Source organism: Trichosurus vulpecula, chromosome 9, assembly GCF_011100635.1.
Source record: "Trichosurus vulpecula isolate mTriVul1 chromosome 9, mTriVul1.pri, whole genome shotgun sequence".
Classification (NCBI taxonomy): Eukaryota; Metazoa; Chordata; class Mammalia; order Diprotodontia; family Phalangeridae; genus Trichosurus; species Trichosurus vulpecula.
In genome coordinates, this window is record NC_050581.1 from 176,096,523 (window position 1) to 176,117,576 (window position 21,054).

Below are 21,054 nucleotides of genomic sequence, written 5' to 3' on the forward strand. Positions count from 1 at the left end.
GAATGTTAAAGGGTGGATGGTGGCTTTCAAGTGTAATTATTTATTTGAATACAGTTGCTCCTCTCCTATAATAGAAAAGGATCAACTTTCAGATGGCTATAGATCAAGTGAACAGGCTAGTTCATGGGTTTTATAATCGACTTCTACCAGTAGTTGACTTGTACCAGTAGTTTTAAGTTTTAAAAATACTTAAGATTAATAGCCAGATAAACATTTTAAAACTCCTTTTATAGTTGTGTTGGGAGCAAAAAAGATTATGTACACAAACATGTATATATCTATTCTTTCTCTTTATATATATATATATGTATATATATGTATGTATGTATATATATAAAACATACATATATATGTATATGTATGTAAAAACATTTTAAAATGTACCTTATTTTCTAAGATTACCTAATTTTCTTTCTGAATGGCTTTCTTATTGTTCATCATAATATTGCAGTATATTCTGAATATTTGGTGGTTTAACTCTGTACATAACAATCTGGACACCCTATTTTCCCAAGTGATTCTCCACTGATTGCCATATGAAGGTCAGCATGAAATAATTAGTTTACTTTTTGTTTTTAGGGTAATATCATTTCCCACCAGTGTTCACATGATTGGAAAACAAACAATGCCAAACTCAATACTACAGAAGCCTTGAGGATGCCAATCCTCTGTCATGTGTAGTCTATTAAAGTGAAGACTGAATAGAAGACTTTGTTTTCTACTTCAAAAGACCCAGCCCCATCACCCGCTCTTGCCCTATAAATAACAAACTACAAATAAGTCTTTTGGCTCAAGCGCATGGAAACTTATACAATCTGGGCTGTCTTCAATTGTCCCCATCATAAGTACATTTTCCTTTAAATGTATGATATTAAGACACCATATTATGTACATATATGTTGTATATAAAAACATACATGTATACAAAGCCATCCATAGTATCTGATTCAGAAATCCATGACATCAGACAATCTATAATTTAGATGGTAGAAAATGTAATTTTCAAATCATAATAAGCTAACCTTGCCATTGATGACGTCATCTATGTTTAGTCTTACTGCAGTCTATGTTTACTTCAGCAATTTCATGACCCAGAGAAGGCATTAAACTAATAAAACTCTTCTATGGCATGTATCTCTCTAACATCCAAGCTGGTTATTGTCTCACCTTCTTTATGTCGAAAAAATATATGGTTTTATTTTAAAATTCAATTGCTACCTGGAAGTTTACTAATTTAAGTGGGCTTAAAAGTTTCTGAAAACTTTATCTACTGAAAAGCATAAGAAGTTTTCTTTTTGAAAATTATCAGTGTAAGTAACTGTAAAGAAAGGTATTAAACTCCAAATGCTTTATTTGCGTCTCTCCAAACTTCCTTCTGGAATTGTAACGGAGACACAAAAACTCTTCACAGATGTGATTTCTGCGTGGCTCTTTTCCAGCCAATGTTTCACAGAAAGCTTTCCCCAACATCAATATAGCAGATGCACCCATGCACCATTTTACAGCTATACAGAACTCCATCATATTTACAATCTGCTCAACCTTTTTTTTTTTACAATAACGCCTTGAGGCTGTTTACAATGACTATTAGAAATAATGCTGTTGTGAACATCTCAGGACTCGTCTTTGGGGCTATTTTCATTGGTTATACTTTACAAAGGAAAGTACTCAGCAAAAAGTTACGAATACTTTCATAACCATTATAGGAGGGCAAAGAAGTCTTCTGAGAAGCTGAATCAGTCTGTTGCACCGCTAAACAATGCAGAAGTGTACTAGGTCAGCTAGGAGCCACTGCGGATAGAGCGCTGGATCTGGAAGAGAGAAGACTTGAGTTCAAATCCTTGCTAGCTATGTGACTCCGGGAGAATCATTTAACTTCAGTTTTCCTCAGTTTCCTTCACTGTAAGAATGGGATAACAACAGCACCTACTTTGAAGGGTTTTTGTGAAGATCAAATGAGATAATATTTGTGAAAGCGCTTTTAGCACAGTGCCCGGCACACAGTAGGTGCTAAATAAGTGCTAATTCCTTTCCTGATCCTTGTTTCCCATAACTCGATGAACATTCGGTTTTAACTTTTTATTTTCAATCAGTACCGGTGGAAGGAATGCCTGTAGTGATATAACCAGAATGGCAAAGCATCACCTACCTTTGACAGATTAACAGGTGTCTAAGTAAACAAGAGGTGTTCAGGTCAGGCATGGTGATTTAAAATGCCATGAATACAAGTAGAAAACATGATCTTGTCATCACTTCTATCATATTAAGTCTTTTGAGATCCTGTCAACACACAAAGTAGGACACAAAACGGAAGGGCAGGAAAGCTGAACTAGATCTCAACCAGCGCTAGAGCCTTCTCTGCAGTTGTAAAATAGCTTTTCAGGGTATGGTGTGGTACTCACACTTCATGCATTCCCCATTTACTGGAGCTCTTCAGGCAAGGGCAAGGCGACCATTTGTTGAGGTCACTTCCAAATCTGAATTTCTGTGATCCTGTGATTCCCACCCAAAACACAAAATCAAAGGCTAACATTTACTAAGCCACTTCCTTGGTTCTATTGGAGAGGGCAGACCAAAATCAGTTTCCAAGGTCATGAAACAAAATTTTATTCAGCCATTTGGGCCTTCACTCAGAACACATGTGATCTTATTTTTGACCAGGGATTCTTAACTTGGGGGTCAGTGAACTTGTGGGTTTTTAAAAAAATATTTTGATAATTTTAATTCAGTATAAGTGGTTTCTTTTTAGTGTTCTATAATTCAGTTTCTGCATTTAAAAACATGATTCCAAGAAGGGGTCCATAGACTGTCACAGGGGTCCAGGACACAAGCAAAGGTTAAGAATGCTTGTTGTAGACAAACTTCTATTACACTCATCAGACCTGAAGGAATGGGGAGGCAGCACTAGTATGAGGCTGAAAGCAGTATGCTGACAGTCTGACAAAAAGGAAAGAGGCAGAAAAACTACCAAAAGCACACACGAGAGCTGGAAAATCAGTGACGGAGAACCCCCTCTCCCTCTCTCTGTCTCCCTCTGCCCCTCTCTCCCTCCTTCCCCCCTTCCATTCCCTGTTCCTCCCTCTCTTCCTCCCTTCCTCCCTCCCTCTCAGGGGCTGATACTTCCTGGGGACACAGAGATACCATTGTCTTACACAGCAGATAATCGACAAGATTTGTGGTGCCATGAGTGTGAATCTTTCCCTGCTGGGACCCAGATTATGCTTAATCTGAGTTTGACAGCCTAATCATCAGTCTCTTTAGCCCAGCTCGGTCCCCTTGTGGGTGGATCACATACAATGTTCTTGACATCCTGGCCACATGAGATGATTCCCTGTTTCCATAAAGGTGCTGTGTTTTTCTGCCTTTCTTCATGTTGTTCCCTGAGTGCAGAATAACTTTTGTCCTTCTATAAGCAGAGTTCCTACCCATACTTTATTACTGAAATTCTCACTATCATCTGGAGACTTTACCTGATGCCCTTTACCACCCTGAGAGGTCAACTCCTTCATGCATTTACCAAATATTATTTTGCATTATAATTATATGAATTCAAATCATATCTTCCAATGAAGACTATAAGTTACGTGCCTTTTCTAAATTCTGGCTCTCTCTCAGGATCTAGCAGAGTATTTTGGACAGAGAAGGCACTTAACACTGTTCTTGTGAACTGAATTCATATTTATATACAAATACTTGCAAGGTATTTACGCTTGTGAGAGTTTACAGCTAGAAAATGTGTATGATCCAAGCATTTAAAGAATATCTCCCTATACAAGTAACTGCTTTAAACCAACTTTATCCCATTTCAGATAAAAACGGACCAATTTCTGGAAGGGCAAAGGAAACAGAAATTGATGCTATGCGAGAGCAGTTGGGGAGGGAAGCTTGATTTTTGGTTACTGTAAAAAGGGACACAAATGGAGCAAATGATTACTACCATGTTGAGTTTAATCTATACTTTCTTTTAAAACAAACATCACAGAAAATAAATCCACAGTTTCATAGGCAATTCTTTTTTTGTTCTTTGCATATAATGAAATGCCTATGTATGCTGATGATTGTTAAGACTGTAATAAAAACAATTATATTTTTTAAAAAGTTGCACAGACCTGATACATTTTCTTTGTCTCTCCGCAAACTCTCGTGATCCGGCTACTGACCCCTACTACTATTCTCTTGAAACTGCTCTTTCACAAGACTGCCTCAGCACAAAATTCAAATGGTCCTTTTTCTTTCCTTACTATTTATTACCCCCACCCCCCTCCACCGCCTCCCCAGGACCTCTTTGGAGTCTAAGACACTGTTGATCACCCCTTCCTACTGGGTCCAGATTTCTCTCTCGTGGATTCAAATACATCCTGTCAAACACATTCACCCTCACTGCTTCAATCAACAGTCACCACTACACAGATGGCTTCCACAATTCCACCAGCTGCCTTCCAGACATCTCTCCTTCGGATCCTATTGCTACCTCCAACTCAGCACCAGCAGAAACCTAAGTTTATCATCTTTTCCTCAAAACCTGCGCCCCCTTATAACATAGGTCTCCCATTTTTGAAATGCTAGTGTTATATCTTTTTCCCCATTTAAAAGTATTTTATTTTTTCCAACTACATGTAAAGATAATTTTCAACATTCATTTTTATAAGATTTTGAGTTTGAAATTCTTCTTTCCCTCTTTCCCTTCCCCACTACCTAAGACAGCAAGAAATCTAATACAGGTTATACATGTACAATCATGTTAAATATATTATCACATTAGTCATGTTGTGAGAGAAGAATAAGAACAAAAAGGAAAAACCAGGAGAAAGAAAAAAAACCAAAAAACAAGGTGAAAATAGTAAGCTTCAATCTGCATCCATCCAGACTCTATAATTCTTTCTCTGGATGTGGACAGTATTTTCTGTCATGGGTCTTCTGGAACTGTCTTGGATCATTGTATTGCTGAGAAGAGTTGATTGCTGTCATAGCTGTAATCCTCACAAAAAGTTTCTGTTACTGTGTACAATGTTCTCTTAGTTCTGCTCACTTCACTCGGAATCAGTCCATGTAAGTCTTTCCAGGTTTTTCTGAAATCTGCCTGTTCATCATTTCTTGTAGCACAACAGTATTCCAATACATTCATATGCCACAACTTGTTTACCCATTCCCCAATTGATGGGCATCCCCTCAATTTCCAATTCTTTGCCACCACAAAAAGAGCTGCTATAAATATTTTTGTTCATGTGGGTCCTTTTCCCATTTTGCTCTCTTTGGGATGCAGGCCTAGTAGTGGTATCGCTGGGTCAAACCAAATTGCTCTCCAGAATGGTTAGATCAGTACACAACTCCACCAACAATGCATTAGTGTTCCAATGTTCCCACATCTTTCCCAACATTTATCATTTTCCTTATCTGTTGTATTAGCCAATCTGACAGACATCAGGTGGTACTTCAGAATTGTTTTGGTTTGCATTTCTCTAATCAATAGTGATTTAGAGCATTTTTTTCATATGACTATAGATAGCTTTAATTTCTTCATCTGAAAACTGCTGGTTTGGGGAATGACTTGTATTTTCATAAATTTCAGTTCTCTATATATTTGAGAAATAAAGTCTTTTTCAGAAACACTGGCTGTAAAAAATTATTTCCCAGCTTTCTGTTTTCCTTCTAATATTGGTTGCATTGGCTTTGTGCAAAAACTTTTTAATTTCATGTAGTCAAAATTATCCATTTTGCATTTCATAATATTCTCTATCTCTTATTTGGTCATAAATTCTTCCCTAATCCATAGATCTGATAGTTAAACTATTCTTTGCTCTCCTAATCTGCTCATGGTTTCAGCCTTTATGTCTAAATCATGTACTCATTTTGACCTTATCTTGGTATACAGTGCGAGATGTTGGTCTATGCCCAGTTTCTGTCATACTATTTTCCAGTTTTCCCAGCAGTTTTTGTCAAATAGTGAGTTCTTATCCCAGAACTTGGAGAGTTTGGGTTTTTCAAGTGGTAGATTACTATAGTTATTGACTACTGTGTCTTGTGTATCCAACCTATTCCACTGATCCACCGTTCTACTTCTTAGCCAGTATCAAATAGTTTTGATGACTGCTGTCTTATAACATAGATTTAGATCCAGTATGGCTAGGCCATTTTCCTTTGCATTTTTTTTCATTAGTTCCCTTGATATTCTTGACCTTTTGTTCGTCCAGATGAATTTTGTTAATATTTTTTCTAGCTCTATAAAGTAATATTTTGGTGGCTTGATTGGTATGGCACTGAATAAGCAAATCAGTTTGGTTCCATTGTCATTTCTATTATATTACTTCAGTCTACTCATAAGCAATTGATATTTTTCCTATTACTTAGATCTGACTTTATTTGTGTGAAAAGTGGTTTGTAATTGTGTTCATATGGCTCCTGGGTTTGTCTTGGCAGGTAGACTCCCAAATACTTTATATTACCTACAATTACTTTAAATGGAATTTCTCTTTCTATCTCTTGCTGCTGGGCTTTGAAATGCTGATGACTTATGTGGCTTTATTTTATATCCTGCAATTTTGCTAAAGTTGTTAATTACTTTAAGTAATTTTTGAGTTGATTCTCTAAGTATACCATCACATTATCTGCAAAGTGATAGTCTTGTTTCCTCATTGCCTATTCTAATTTCTTCAATTTCTTTTTCTTCTCTCATTGCTAAAGCTAACATGTCCAGTATAATATTAAATAACAGTGGTAATAATGGCCATCCTTGTTTCACCTCTGATCCTATAAAGCTTCTAGTTTATCCCCATTACAAATAATGCTTGCTGATGGTTTCAGATAGATACTACTTATCATTTTAAGGAAAACTCCTTTTATTCCTGTGCTCTCCAGCATGTTTAATAGGAATGGATGCTGTACTTTGTCAAACCTTTTTCTGCATCTATTGAGATAATCATGATTTCTCTTAGTTTTGTTATTGATATGGTCAATTATGCTGATAGTTTTCCTAAAAATGAACCAGCCCTGCATTCCTGGTATAAATCCCACCTGGTCACAGTGTATTATCCTCATGATAAATTGCTGTAATCTCTCTGCTAATATTTTATTTAAAATTTTTGCATCAATATTAATTAGATAAATTGGTCTATAATTTTCTTTCTCTGTTTTGGCTCTTCCTGGTTTAGGTATCAGCACCATATTTGTGTCATAAAAGGAAGTTGGTAGGACTCCATCTATTTTTCCAAACAGTTTATATAATATTGGAATTAACTGTTCTTTAAATGTTTGGTAGAATTCACTTGTAAATCTATCTAGCCCTGGAGATTTTTTCTTAGGGAGTTCATTGATGGCTTGTTCAATTACTTTTTTTCTGAAATGGGGTTATTTATTTTATTTCCTCTTCTGTTAATCTGAGCAATTTATATTTTTGTAAATATTCATCCATTTCCCTTAGAATGTCAGATTTATTGACATATAGCTGGGTGAAAGAGTTCCTAATTACTGCTTTAATTTCCTCTTCATTGGTGGTGAATTCACCCTTTTCATTTTTGATAGTGGTAACATGGTTTTATTCTTTTTTAAAAATAAAATTAACCAAAGGTTTATCTGAGTTTTCCCCCCATAAAATCAGCTCTTAGTTTCATTAGTACAATAGTTTTCTTACTTTCAATTTGATTAATCTCTCCTTTGACTTTCAGAATGTATAATTCAGTATTTAATAGGGGATTTTTAATTTGTTCTTTTTCTAGCTTTTTTAGTTGCATGTTCAATTCACTGATCCATGCTATCTCTGTTTTATTCATGTAAGCATTTAAAGATATAAAATTTTCTCTAAGAATTGCTTTGGCTGAATCCCACAAATTTTGGTATGCTGTCTCATTATTGTAGTTCTCTTTGATGAAATTATTGTTTCTATGATTTGTTGTTTGAACCCCTCATTCTTTAAGATTAGATTATTTAGTTTCCAATTAATTTTTAATCTGTCTTTCCATGGTCTGAAAAGGAGGCATTTAATATTTCTGCCTTTCTACATTTGATGGTGAGGCTTTTATGCCCTAATACATGGTCAATTTTTGTGTAGGTACCATGTACTATTGAGAAGAAGGTACATTCCTTTCTATCCCAATTCAATTTTCTCCAGAGGTCTATCATATCTAAATTTTCTAACATTCTATTCACCTCCTTAACTTCTTTCTTGGTTATTTTGTGGTTAGATTTATCTAGTTCTGATAGGGGGAGATTGAGGCCCCCCATTAGTAAAGTTTTGCTGTCTATTTCTTCCTGTAACTCACTTATTAACTTTTCCTCTAAGAATCTGGACGTTAGACCACTTGGCGCATATATGTTCAGTATTGATATTACCTCATTATCTATGGTACCTTTAAGTAAAATGTAGTTTCCTTCCTTATCTCTTGTACTAAAATCTATTTTTGCTTTTGCTTTGTCTGAGATCTGGACTGCTACGCCTGCTTTTTATACTTCAGATGAAGCATAATATATTCTTTTTTTTTTTTAAATGCAATTTATTTATTTAACATATTTGGTTTTCAGCATTGATTTTCACAACAGTTTGAATTACAAATTTTCTCCCCATTTCTACCCTCCCCCCCACTCCAGGATGGCTTACATTCTGGTTGCCCTGTTCCCCAGTCAGCCCTCCCCTCTATCACCCCCCTCCCCTCTCATCCCCTTTTCCCTTCCTTTCTTGTAGGGCAAGATAAATTTCTACGCCCCATTGCCTGTGTATCTTATTTTTTAGTTGCATACAAAAACTTTTTTTGTTTTTGAACATCTGATTTTAAAACTTTGAGTTCCAAATTCCCTTCCCTCTTCCCTTCCCACCCACCCTCCCTAAGAAGTTGAGCAATTCAACCTAGGCCACACATGTATTATTATGTATAACCCTTCCACAATACTCATGTTGTGAAAGGCTAACTACATTTTGCTCCTTCCCAACCCATCCCACTTTATTGAATTTTCTCCCTTGACCCTGTCCCCTTTCCAAAGTGTTTGTTTTGATTACCTCCACCCCCATCTGCCCTCCACTCCATCATCCCCCCGCCTTTTATTTTTTTTTTATCTTCCTCCCTCTTCTTTCCTGTGGGGTAAGATACCCAACTGAGTATGTATGGTATTCCCCCTCAGGCCAAATCTGATGAGAGCAAGGTTCACTCATTCCCCCCTCACCTGCCCTCTCCCCTCCTCCCATAGAACTGCTTCCTCTTGCCACCTTTATGTGAGATAATCCACCCCATTCTATCTCTCCCTATCTCCCTCTCTCAGTATGTTACTCTCTCATCCCTTAATTTCATTTTATTTCTTTTAGCTATCTTCCCTTCATCCTCAACTCACCCTGTGTCTGCTCTCTCTCTTTTACATATATATATATATATACACATACATACACATACATACATATACACATAGATATATACATACATACACATTCACTTATATATATACATAAACATATATATATATATATACATATATATATATATATATATATATATGCATATTCCCTTCAACTACCCTAATACTGAGGTCTCATGAATCATACTCATCATCTTTCCATGTAGGAATGTAAACAAAACAGTTCAACTTTAGTAAGTCCCTTGCAATTTCCGTTTCTTGATTACCTTTTCATGCTTCCCTTGATTCTTGTGTTTGAAAGTCAAATTTTCTATTCAGTTCTGGTCTTTTCACTGAGAAAGCTTGAAAGTCCTCTATTTTATTGAAACTCCATATTTTGCCTTGGACCATGATACTCAGTTTTGCTGGGTAGGTGATTCTAGGTTTTAATCCTAGCTCCATTGACCTCCGGAATATCGCATTCCAAGCCCTTCGATCTCTTAATGTAGAAGCTGCCAGATCTTGGGTTATTCTGACTGGGTTTCCACAATACTCAAATTGTTTCTTTCTGGCTGCTTGCAGTATTTTCTCCTTGATCTGGGAGCTCTGGAATTTGGCAACAATATTCCTAGGAGATTTCTTTTTGGGATCTATTTGAGGAGGCGATCGATGGATTCTTTCAATTTCTATTTTGCCCTGTGGCTCTAGAATATCAGGGCAGTTCTCCTTGATAATTTCCTGAAAGATGGTATCTAGGCTCTTTTTTTGATCATGGCTTTCAGGTAGTCCAATAATTTTTAAATTATCTCTCCTGGATCTATTTTCCAGGTCAGTGGTTTTTCCAAGGAGATAGTTCACATTGTCTTCCATTTTTTCATTCCTCTGGTTCTGTTTTATAATATCCTGATTTCTCATAAAGTCACTAGCTTCCACTTGCTCCAATCTAATTTTTAAAGTAGTATTTTCTTCAGTGGTCTTTTGGACCTCCTTTTCCATTTGGCTAATTCTGCCTTTCAAGGCATTCTTCTCCTCATTGGCTTTTTGGAGCTCTTTTGCCATTTGAGTTAGTCTATTTTTTAAGGTGTTGTTTTCTTCAGTGTATTTTTCAGTATTTTTTTGGGTCTCCTTTAGCAAGTCATTGACTTGTTTTTCATGGTTTTCTTGCATCCTTCTCATTTCTCTTCCCAATTTTTCCTCTACTTCTCTAACTTGCTTTACCAACTCCTTTTTGGGTTCTTCTATGGCCTGGGGCCAGTTCATGTTTTTCTTGGAGGCTTTGGTTGTAGGCTCTATGACTTTGTTGTCTTCTTTAGGCTGTATGTTTTGGTCTTCTTTGTCACCAAAGAAAGAATCCAAAGTCTGAGACTGAATCTGGGCGCGTTTTCGCTGCCTGGCCATATTCCCAACCAACTAACTTGACCCTTGAGTTTTTCAGTGGGGTATGACTGCTTGTAGACTAATGAGTTCTATGTTCTATGTTTGGGGGAGAGGTGCCAGCTCTGTCAGAGCCTCACTCCTCCTTCCCCAAGGACCCCCAGTCCAGACTGGGCTTAGATCTTCAGCAGGCTGTTGCACTCCTGCTCTGATCCACCACTTAATTCCTCCCACCAGGTGGGCCTGGAGCCGGAAGTAACAACAGCTGTAGCTGCCCCACCTCCGCTGCCCCCGGGGCTGGAAGCCGAACCGCGAACTCCTTCCACTCCCGCAGCTTTTCCCACTAACCTTCTCCGCAGTCTTTGGTGTTTGTGGGTCGAGGGGTCTGGTAACTGCTGCAGCTCACATATTCAGGGCGCTAGGGCCCCCTCCGCCCGGCTTCTGGTCTGGATCGTCCACGCTGCTCAGGCTGGGCTCTGCTCCACTCCGTTCCCAGCTCCCAGCTCCCAGCTCCCAGCTCCCAGCTCCGTGTGGAATAGACCTCACCCAGAGACCATCCAGACTGTCCTGGGCTGGAGCCCTGCTTCCCTCTGCTGTTCTGTGGGTTCTGCCGTTCTAGAATTGGTTCAGAGCCATTTTTATAGGTTTTTGGAGGGACTTGGGTACGGAGCTCACTCTAGTCCGTGCTTACCAGCCGCCATCTTGGCTCCGCCCCCAGCATAATATATTCCGCTTCAACATTTTACTTTATTTTGTGTGTATCTCTCTGCTTCAAATGTGTTTCTTGTAAACAACATATTGTAGGATAATGGTTTTTAATACACTCTGCTATCTGCTTCTGTTTTACGGGAGAGTTAATCCCATTCACAGTTATAATTACTAACTGTGTCTTTCTCTCCATCTTATTTTCCTGCTGTTGATAATTTATTCTCTTTCATGCTTTCCCTCTTCACCAGTGTTTTGCTTCTGACAACCACCTCTCTCAATCTGCCTTCCCTTCCATCAGTGCCCCTTACCCCACCCCTTTTCTTTCCTCTTTCCTCTCCTACTTCCCTATGGGGTAAGATAAATTTCTATACCCAACTGAGTGTGTATGTTATTCCCTCTTTGAGCCAAATCTGATGACAGTAAGGCTCGCCCTCTCCCTTCTTTCCCTCTACTGTAATAGATCTTTTGTGCCTCTTCATGTGATGTAATTTACCCTATTCTGACTTCCCCTTTTCCTCTACTCCCAGTACAATCCTTTTTTTTCCACTCATTTTTTTAATATCATCACATCAAAGTCTGTCTATGTATACTCCTTCCAACTGTGTTAATAGAGATACAATTCTCAAGAGTTACAAGTATCATCTTCCTGTGCAGGGATGTAAACAGTTTAACCTTATTGAATAACAAGTTGGTTTTTTTTTTCCTTCCTGTTTATCTTCTTATATTTTTCTTGAGTTTCATATTTGAAGACTGAATTTTCTGTTCAATTCTGGTCTTTTCATCAGGAAAGTTTGAGAGTCCCCTATTTCATTAAACATCCAACTTTTCCCCTGAAAGATTATGCTCAATTTTGCTGGGTAGTTGATTCTTGGATGTAATTCAGGCTCTTCTGCCTTCCAGAATATCACCTCTGAAGCCCTCCAATCTTTTAATGTTGAAGCTGCTAAATCCTGTATACTCCTGACTGTGGCTCCTTTGATAGTGAATTGTTTCTTTCTGGCTGCCTGCAGTATTTTCTCCTTGATTTGATAATTCTGGAATTTGGCTACAATATTCCTTGGAGTTTTCATTTGGGGATCTTTCAGGAGGTTGTTGTTGGATTCTTTCAATTTCTATTTTACCCTCTGGTTCTAGGATATTAGGGCAGTTTTCCTTGATAATTTCTTGAAAGATGCTGTCCAGGAAGGTTTATTTTTTTATCATGGCTTTCAGGTAGTCCAATAATTCTTACATTATCTATCCTGGATTTATTTTCCAGGTCGGTTATTTTTCCAATGAGGTATTTTACATTTTTTTTCTATTTTTTTCATTCTTTTGATTTTTTTTGACTGATTCTTGATGTCTCATAGAGTTATTAGCTTTTACTTGCCCAATTCTAATTTTTAAGGAATTATTTTCTTCAGTTAGTTTTTGTACTTCCTTTTCCATTTGGTCAGTTCTACTTTTTAAGGAGTTGTTTTCTTCGGTGGATTTTTTTCCCCATTTGACCAACTGTATTTTTTAAGGAGTTACTTTCTTCAGTCAATTTTTTCCTTCCTTTTCCAAGCTGTAGATTCTTTTTTCCCCTAATTTTGCTGCATAACTCTCATTTCTTTTCCCAATTTTTCTTTTGCCTTTCTCATTTGATTTTATAGATCCTTTCTGAGCTCTTCCAAGAAGGCTTTTTGGCCTTGAGACCAATTCACCTTCCCCCTGAGGCTTCACATGTAGGCATGTTGATATTGTTGTCCACTTCTGAATTTGTGTTTTGATCTTCCCATCACCACAGTAGTTTTCTATGGTCAAGGCTCTTTTCTGTGTTTTTTGTGGTTGTTGCTGTTGTTTTTTAATACTAATAGTTAAGCCTATTTTTAAGTTGAGCTCCGCTCACGGGGCACAGGAGGCACTACTCCAAGCTTCTTGTGTTACGAGCTGGGGGTTGATCACTGGCCTTCTACACAGGGGCCTTGGGTGCTGGTGGCTTGCCCATTACGCTGGGGTGCCCCAGCCCACTCGTGCCTGCTGTGCCAGGGGTTTCTGGTCTGGCAGTTAGCCTTCTGTGCTGGAGCTGGAGGCTGCACAGCTGGCCTGCTTTGCCAGCACCTTGGGGCCTTGGATGCTGATCTGCGCCATGGCTAAGAGTTTCCTGATGACTTGGCTGGACATCATCTGCGCTGGGCTGTACTCCCCTTTTACCCAAGTGAGGCAGACCTTTCCTGAAGTCCGTCTAAGTTATCTTAAGCTGGAAAATTGTATCACTCTGTCTTTTTGTAGATTCTCTCACTCCAAAATCTATTTAGAGACTTGATTTAATGTTGTTCCTGATGGAAAGTGGGAGAGCTCAGGCAACTTCCTGGCTTTTTTCCATCATCTTGGCTCTGCCTCCCCCTTGGTGTAATCTTTGACTCTCCCTTGACTCTCTTGTTCAATCAGTGATCAAATCAATGTGCATTCTACTTCTCAAACAGTTTTCCCATCTGTTTTCTCTCAGTCTGTATTCTATTCGCATTGTCACCATATTAGTAGAGGCCCTCACTACCACCCATATTGACTATTGCAATAGCCAACTTAAAAGTAAAAGTTTCTCTGTCTTTACTCTCTTCCACTGCCAATTCATTTGTCATAACGCCACCAGAATGCTTTTCTTTACGGCACAGGTAAACCGAGCAATTCTTTGTCCTTCCCAAATACTCTGTACTTTGCAATATTCAGTCCTTTGCTCTGGAATGGCCTCCTTCTCTTTGTCTCCTCTTCTCTAATGCCTCTTTCTGATTCCTCCATCAGTATAAAATATCTGTACTCCAATCTCACAGAATGCTCAATTTTGTAATTTTCTAATGGACTTATGCAATATTGAATTTATCTATGGCTTGTCATCCTCCTACTAGAAAAAGAGCTCTTAACATTTTTTGCATCATGGACCCCTATGCAATCTGGTGAAACTGCTGGATCCCTTTTCAGAACAGTGTTTTTAAAAGCATAAACAAAATATATAAAATGGCTAATGAAACTAATTAGATTGAAATAGTTACTGAAATGTTTAAAAAAATCTAACAAACAAGTTAGTGGGTTCTAATTGAAGAAATCCCTTACCAGACAGTAAACTCAATGAGGGCAGGCATTGTGTCTTAGCTCCACTTGGTATTTCTGCGAGCACCTAGCAAGTCCTTAAGAGTTTGCTGAATGTGAATGAATGAAGGAACGAGAAGAGTCATGCGAAAGAATGAAAGAATGATGAGGTGGATGACTGGATATGCCAGGGGAAGTCAGAAAGGAACAGGAGACTTTGAGGTAGGGTCACAGAGAAAATGGTACTGAGCGATCACCTTAACAGGAGACAGGAAAGTCAAGAAATGGGAGGGCTTTTCAAGGAGGGAGGGCAGGAGGCGATAAACTTGAAGTGACACCAGCATCCCTTCTGCCCCACCCCCACCCCCCTGCCCCTCCCTTTTACGGCAACATGAGGATACAAGATTAAAACAAGAGTGAGGTTAAGAAAGCCATCTTCTGAGGAATACAGACATGAAAATAATGGAGGAACCCTCCTCTGCCATCACATGATCCTTCTGGGCTTGAGAAAAGCTTTCTTTAAAAGTGCTAGGCTATAAAGCACACAACAATAACAGAGATGATGCAAACAATGTAATTCCTCAAATGGTGTTAATTCACTTTCAGGCGATTAAAAAATGTTGAAGGAATCAAACAATTTCTTCTCAGGGAAAATGAGCAGGAAATTATGGAGTATAGTATGCACTCTCATTATTCCAGGCAATGTGTGACATTTTATAACTAACCAGAATCTCATAAACATCAGTAATGTGGAAAAAGTAACAAACTTGGGATTTTTCTCTTCGATACCTCACACATGCCCACACACAAGATGATGTGCAAGAGTGCCAGGGTGTTTGCAAAGTCTGGGTCACTGCTGGTTAATGAGACACAAACAAAATGAGTCTTTTTTGCTGAACAGCTGTTGCCTTCGTTGTTCTTTTTTCAGGAAAAAAAATGTTGCCGTTATGCTAATGGAATGTGACCTCACTGGCTAGCAATTACATCATGCCTTGAGACACTGCTTTGGAAAGCTGTTTTCACAACGCTTCACTTAGAAAAATGGCCAAAAAATGCCAACTTCGTTGAATAAATGACATACGTTCGAAGACTTAAGGGAAATATTTCTGAATATTCAATGAGAACTTTTTGTTCTTGCTAAAAAATTGGAATTAAACAAATTTTCTACCTACCTTAGCAGAATTTCAACTCAGTATTTTTTAAGCTAGCAAAAATAGCTAATCTTTTGATAACCCTTTTTGAGATGTATTCTACGCCTCTCAATCAGATCTAATTGCTGAGAGAGGAGGAACTACCTCATTCTTGTGCAGATTGTGTAAACAACACTGGATTCTGCATGGCCACAAGGAGTCATTTCCCTAGGTGAAAAGATGCTGCACATCTTGTGTTATAAAGTGACCGGGAGTGACTCTCAGAGTGGTAGGACGTCTCACTCTCCAATTTCCCCTGCCCCCTTCATCACTATTGCCTGCTTCAGTGTCTGACCTGGGTGAGTTGAAGAGAAAGGAATCCAACAGTCTTGCCTTACTGCACCACTAAGCCCTGGCCATTCCTTCCAAAGTAGGGGAAAGCTGTACGTGGTAAGTACAGTCAACTGGCAGTTCTTTGGGGGTGTGCTGTGTTTCCTTTTTCCCTGCCCCACCATGCTCTCCATGTAACTCTGAGAGTGTTGACCAAAAAAGGGGGGAAATTATGGGTTAAAAAAAGCAGTTGAAATCATTGCCCACCATGAGATTTTGGGAATGCCTGTGGATTAATTTCACACGCTAACCTATTGCCACAGAGACTGAGCTTTCAAGAGGCTGAGCATCATAATGTACACCCCACATTTAGGTAGACGCTCTCAACTAATCAGAACCCGATTCTCTCTTCATGGCTTGGCGTAGAAACATTTTAAACGTGCCACATATGCAGAAATTATATATAATCAGAGATGTTTGTGATAGTTCAAGAGAGATTCTCATAGGAATCCAATACATTAAGAATAGCAAAAATTACTTTTTATAATAGTAAAATAACTTAAGAAGGAACGTATCTAACAACTTACTTTTAGGGACTCCCACAGAGGAAACTGCACGAGAGAGAAAGGAATCTATAGAGAGACAAAAACACATCAAACAAACAAATTAGGCTGGCAGGACTAATAGATTGCATAAATTAAGAAGAATTATGGTTTAGCAAGTAAACTCTCAATTACCACTTGTAAACAAACTAATGCATAATGAAAAGCAAATTCCATTAAACTCATTTTTTAACTAGATACCTTGAGGCAGGGAAATGAAAGGGCCTCTCTAAGTGTGCCAGCTCCATAGGGGCAGGAGAAAGAGGGAAGGACAGGGAGGGCTGCTCTAATAACAGCACCTTCATATCCTGGAATTTAGTACCACTATTAAATTCAACTTAAACATATTTATTCCTATGTTGTGGCAGCTAGGTGGTGCAGTGGATAGAGTGCCAGGCCTGGAGTCAAGAAGACTCATCTTCCAGAGTTCAAATATGGCCTCAGACACTTACTAGCTGTGTGACCCTGCTTGCCCCAGTTTCCTCATCTGTAAAATGAGCTGGAGAAGGAAAAGGCAAACTGCTCTAGTATCTTGGCCAAGAAAACCCTGAAGGGGATCATGGAGAACTGGACACAACCCAAATGACTGAACAACAAAAATTCCTATTTTGGGCTATACCTAGGCAGAGCTCACATGGAGCTACAAAAGAGATTATTTCTAAAGGTCATTAAAATTATTTGAGTCTTAAATTTGAAATCTGATGATTCATCTCCATCTGAATCTGTCCCACTTCCCCTCAATTTCTAAACTCCCTCCTCTTAGAGAAAGTGTCACATTTTACCTTGGACTGTATTTACTGGCACATGTTTCAGCTTCTTTATTAGATAAAAAACTCCCTGGGGGCAGAAATAATATTTTATTCATCCCTGTATCTCCCACAGCATCCATACTATTGTGTGAGCTCAAGCCAGAATAGGCTTTGGATAGTGAAAACAAGCTGTAGTGAGGCATATGCTTATAAAAGGGCTGCTGCCTAGGTTAAAGGCCAGAGAAACTTGGCTCAAAGTGGGAGAAAAAAGCATTTATCAATGGTACAATGGAAAGAACACCGGATTTGAACTCTGGCTATGCCAACTGGTACCTCTATGACCCTTGGTGAGCCACTCCTGCTTCAGCTTCATTATCTATAAGATGAAAGGGCTGGACTAGAGCCCCTTCTAGCGAGAACATCATGATCCTGGGAGCCTGATGCTTCGCTTTCTATTTTGCTACAAGTAGAGTTATTTCCTTGTCAGGTCAAATTATTGTGTTCTCCAAATTCAACTCTCTTTCCATTGATTTTGTGTGTGTATGTGTGTGTGTGTGTGTGTGTGTGTGTGTGTGTGCATCACTCTCCTATCCTTGGGTAAAAAAGATGCTGAAGAAAAAATCTTACAAATTATGCAAAATGGAATAAAATCATCAGAAGGGCAGTGTGGTGTAGGGGAAAAGATGCTGGCCTGTGAATCAGGAGATGTAGATTTAAATCCTGGCTCCATAACTTATCTAAGTGACCAGAGGCTAGCCACTTCAAGGCTGCAGGTCTGATTCTTCATCTGAAAAATGGAGATAATGCTGCCTGTACTACCTACCTTACGCTGCTGTGAGCCAAATGCTTTATAAACTTCAAAATAATTATATATATATATGTGTATATATATATATATACACATACACACACACACACACACACGTAAATAGTTGGACAGTCTTTGCTTTCAAGGAGCTCACATACAGAGACAACACATCCATAAATCAGTACATATACAATATATACAAAAGACATGGGAGGTGTCTTTGGAGGGGCAGCCACTAGCTGCTGGGAAGCCCAGAAAAGGCTCCCGCAGAAGCAAACACTACAGCTGATTTTTCTTTATAGGCAATCCTACCTTAAATTCAACTATATAATTTGTTCAAAGATTCTAATGAAGAGAAATCCCTGCTGAAAACTGAACTGGGAATAGTTTGGAAGTCACTAATATGCATATGAATGCATACTAGTCATTTTGGACAGATGAATCACTTTACTTATTTAAAACATTTGGGAGTTACTCTAATATTCATATTTTCTCCAAACCCAAAGCCTTGGGTATTATTTGCCTTACTCTGCCATGAGTAATGACTAATATATGAATCTCTCAATTAGCCTGATAGACAAAACTGAGCTTGACAGACACCTGCCACAGAAACTCTGTCACCAATCTTGGTAGGATAGGAAGTGGGAATGAGAAGAAATCAATACCCCTACCTCACACCAAGCTGACAAACTGAAATCTCAGAGGACATTTGTCAACTGGAACAATATGCGGCATCCCATGAGGCATCTCAGAGCCCCATAAAAAAGGTCAAACACGCTTCTAAGTTATCAGGTCCTTGTAACTAAAGAGCAGTGATCACATTTCCTTTCCAATTTGGGGTAACAAAAAGCTATTCCATTGACAAATTAAATAAGATTGTGTAATAATGTCCATAGAAGCTGCCCCTGCAGCACCAACAAATATTTATTTAACTGAATGAATAAAACAAAGATCACTACGAACAACAAATTGTGACACCGATGTTAGTCCTAGCTTATGGATATAGAAGAATCCACACAGTTCAAAAGGATCTTGTGAGAAAAGACAAATACTGATACTAAACATTTAAATTTTTTTTTTTATTTTGCAAGGGGAACAAATAGAAAAATTATAACTCATTCAAAAACAGGTTTTCCCTTAATGCCTCTTAGAACTCCATTACTTTGCATTTAGAGATATCTGCAAAAGCTACTGTTATAAGACTAAGATGAAAATTATCTTAGTCAAGAAATTGGCAGAGATGTCAAAATATGGGAATAGTCAACGTTTGAAAGGCTAGAGAAATATGGCACACTAATGTACAACTGGAAGACCTATGAATTTTGGCCCCAGCATTCTGGAAAGCAATTTGGAATTATGCAAATAAAGTGGCTAAAACACCCATACATTTTGACCTGAAAATTCCACTGGCACATTCCCCCAAAAAGATAGTGACAAAAAGGCTCCTTATATACAAAAATGTTTACAGCTACCACTCTTTGTGGTAGGAAAGAACTGGAAACAAAGCAGATGCCCATCAAATGGGGAATGGCTTGATGAATTGTGGTATATGCACCAAATATTACTATGCTGTAAGAAATGATGAATATGATGCAATACAGAAAAGCATATTAAGACTTCTATGAACTGACATAAGGTAACATAGATATGATAAAAACAACACACAAGATTATAACAATAATAAAAATGTAAAGACCCCACAAAACAACTGAACTGAATGATGCAAAATTATAATGACCAAGCTTGTTCCCAAAGATGACACATAAGAAAGTATTTTCTTCTATATCTTTGCAAGGTGGGACTATATGTGTGGACTACTGCATTCAATGTCAGAGTTTTTCAACATCTTGCTAATTTGCTGGTGGGTTTTTTTTTTCCCCTCTCTCTGTTATAAGGGATTGTTCTCTGGGAAGGGGAAGGAGAATAGATAAACTGAGAAATGTAGGTGATAAAAAAAATCAAAGATACCAAGAAAATGTATGTTAAAATTATATTTAAATAATAAAGTCATGTTAGCATAATTTCTTCTTTGATCAAAATCATACACAACATAAAATAAATCCTAAAATTTGCTATTTTCTTAATAAAAAACAGTTCAGAAGATGTTATTTAAAATATTTCATAAACATGCCAAGAGTTTTCTAAGCAGTTATGAACGATGCTGCATTTTTTCAATCCTTCCAAAAGTTCATCAGTATGTGTATAGTACCTTAGCAGAATCTTTTTGAGTTGCTGTCCAACATTAGTGACCTGGTAGTCAACCTTCTGGTTGGTAAAGCTCTCTGACTATAGTTTGGATCTACCTCAAATAACAGACACCTGTTACTGAGTCTGTCCTTAAAGTATTTCCAACTTGGCAAAACCTATGAGGACTTGGGTTCCCCTGGGTGGCCTTTAAGAACCCAACGTCACTTCCAAGCATAAGAATAAGACTAGATTTTTTGATGTGTTTAAGAGGCTCTTTTAAATACTTCCTCCTCCCTCTTCCCCAAAATATCCACAAAAATAAACATTTTCATGGAATACAGAGTGATGATATTATCTAGTATGGCCCCTTTTAAGAAAATTTGGCAACCAAATTCAAAAGATTTAGAGCTAGAATCTTCCACATCATCCCAGTTCCCTCAATTTTAAGATGAGGAAACAGTCTGAGAGCTTAAGTGAGTCACACAAATTTGTACAAGGAGTAATGGCAGGGACAGGATTCCAAGACAGGTCTTGAGACTACAAAGTCAGTTCTCTTGTCATTGTAGGCAAGATGGTGAGAAATGATGAGAAGAGTGACTATCTTCTCCCCATACTCCAACTTCCCTTGAGCATGTTAGGGACGATGGATGCTGACACCACTCTTCCCATCCTCCTCTACCCACCCTCAGTTTAAGGACAACTTTAAATCATATATATATGAGGAGGAGAATTCAGTGGACTGCATACATATTGTCTATTTCATTTCCGTCTCTAACGCCAGCACTGGAACAGTGACTGGTACC

At 38.2% G+C, this 21,054-nt stretch overlaps 1 protein-coding gene across 1 annotated transcript in view; it reads right to left on the minus strand.

Moving 5' to 3' along the window:
- SLC25A26 (solute carrier family 25 member 26) overlaps positions 1–21,054 on the minus strand; it is a 165,010-nt gene that overhangs the window by 25,307 nt on the left and 118,649 nt on the right. Inside the window, exon 6 of the mRNA XM_036739426.1 lies at positions 16,493–16,537. Coding sequence (XP_036595321.1) covers positions 16,493–16,537 — 45 coding nt within the window. The remainder of the gene's footprint in view (positions 1–16,492; positions 16,538–21,054) is intronic.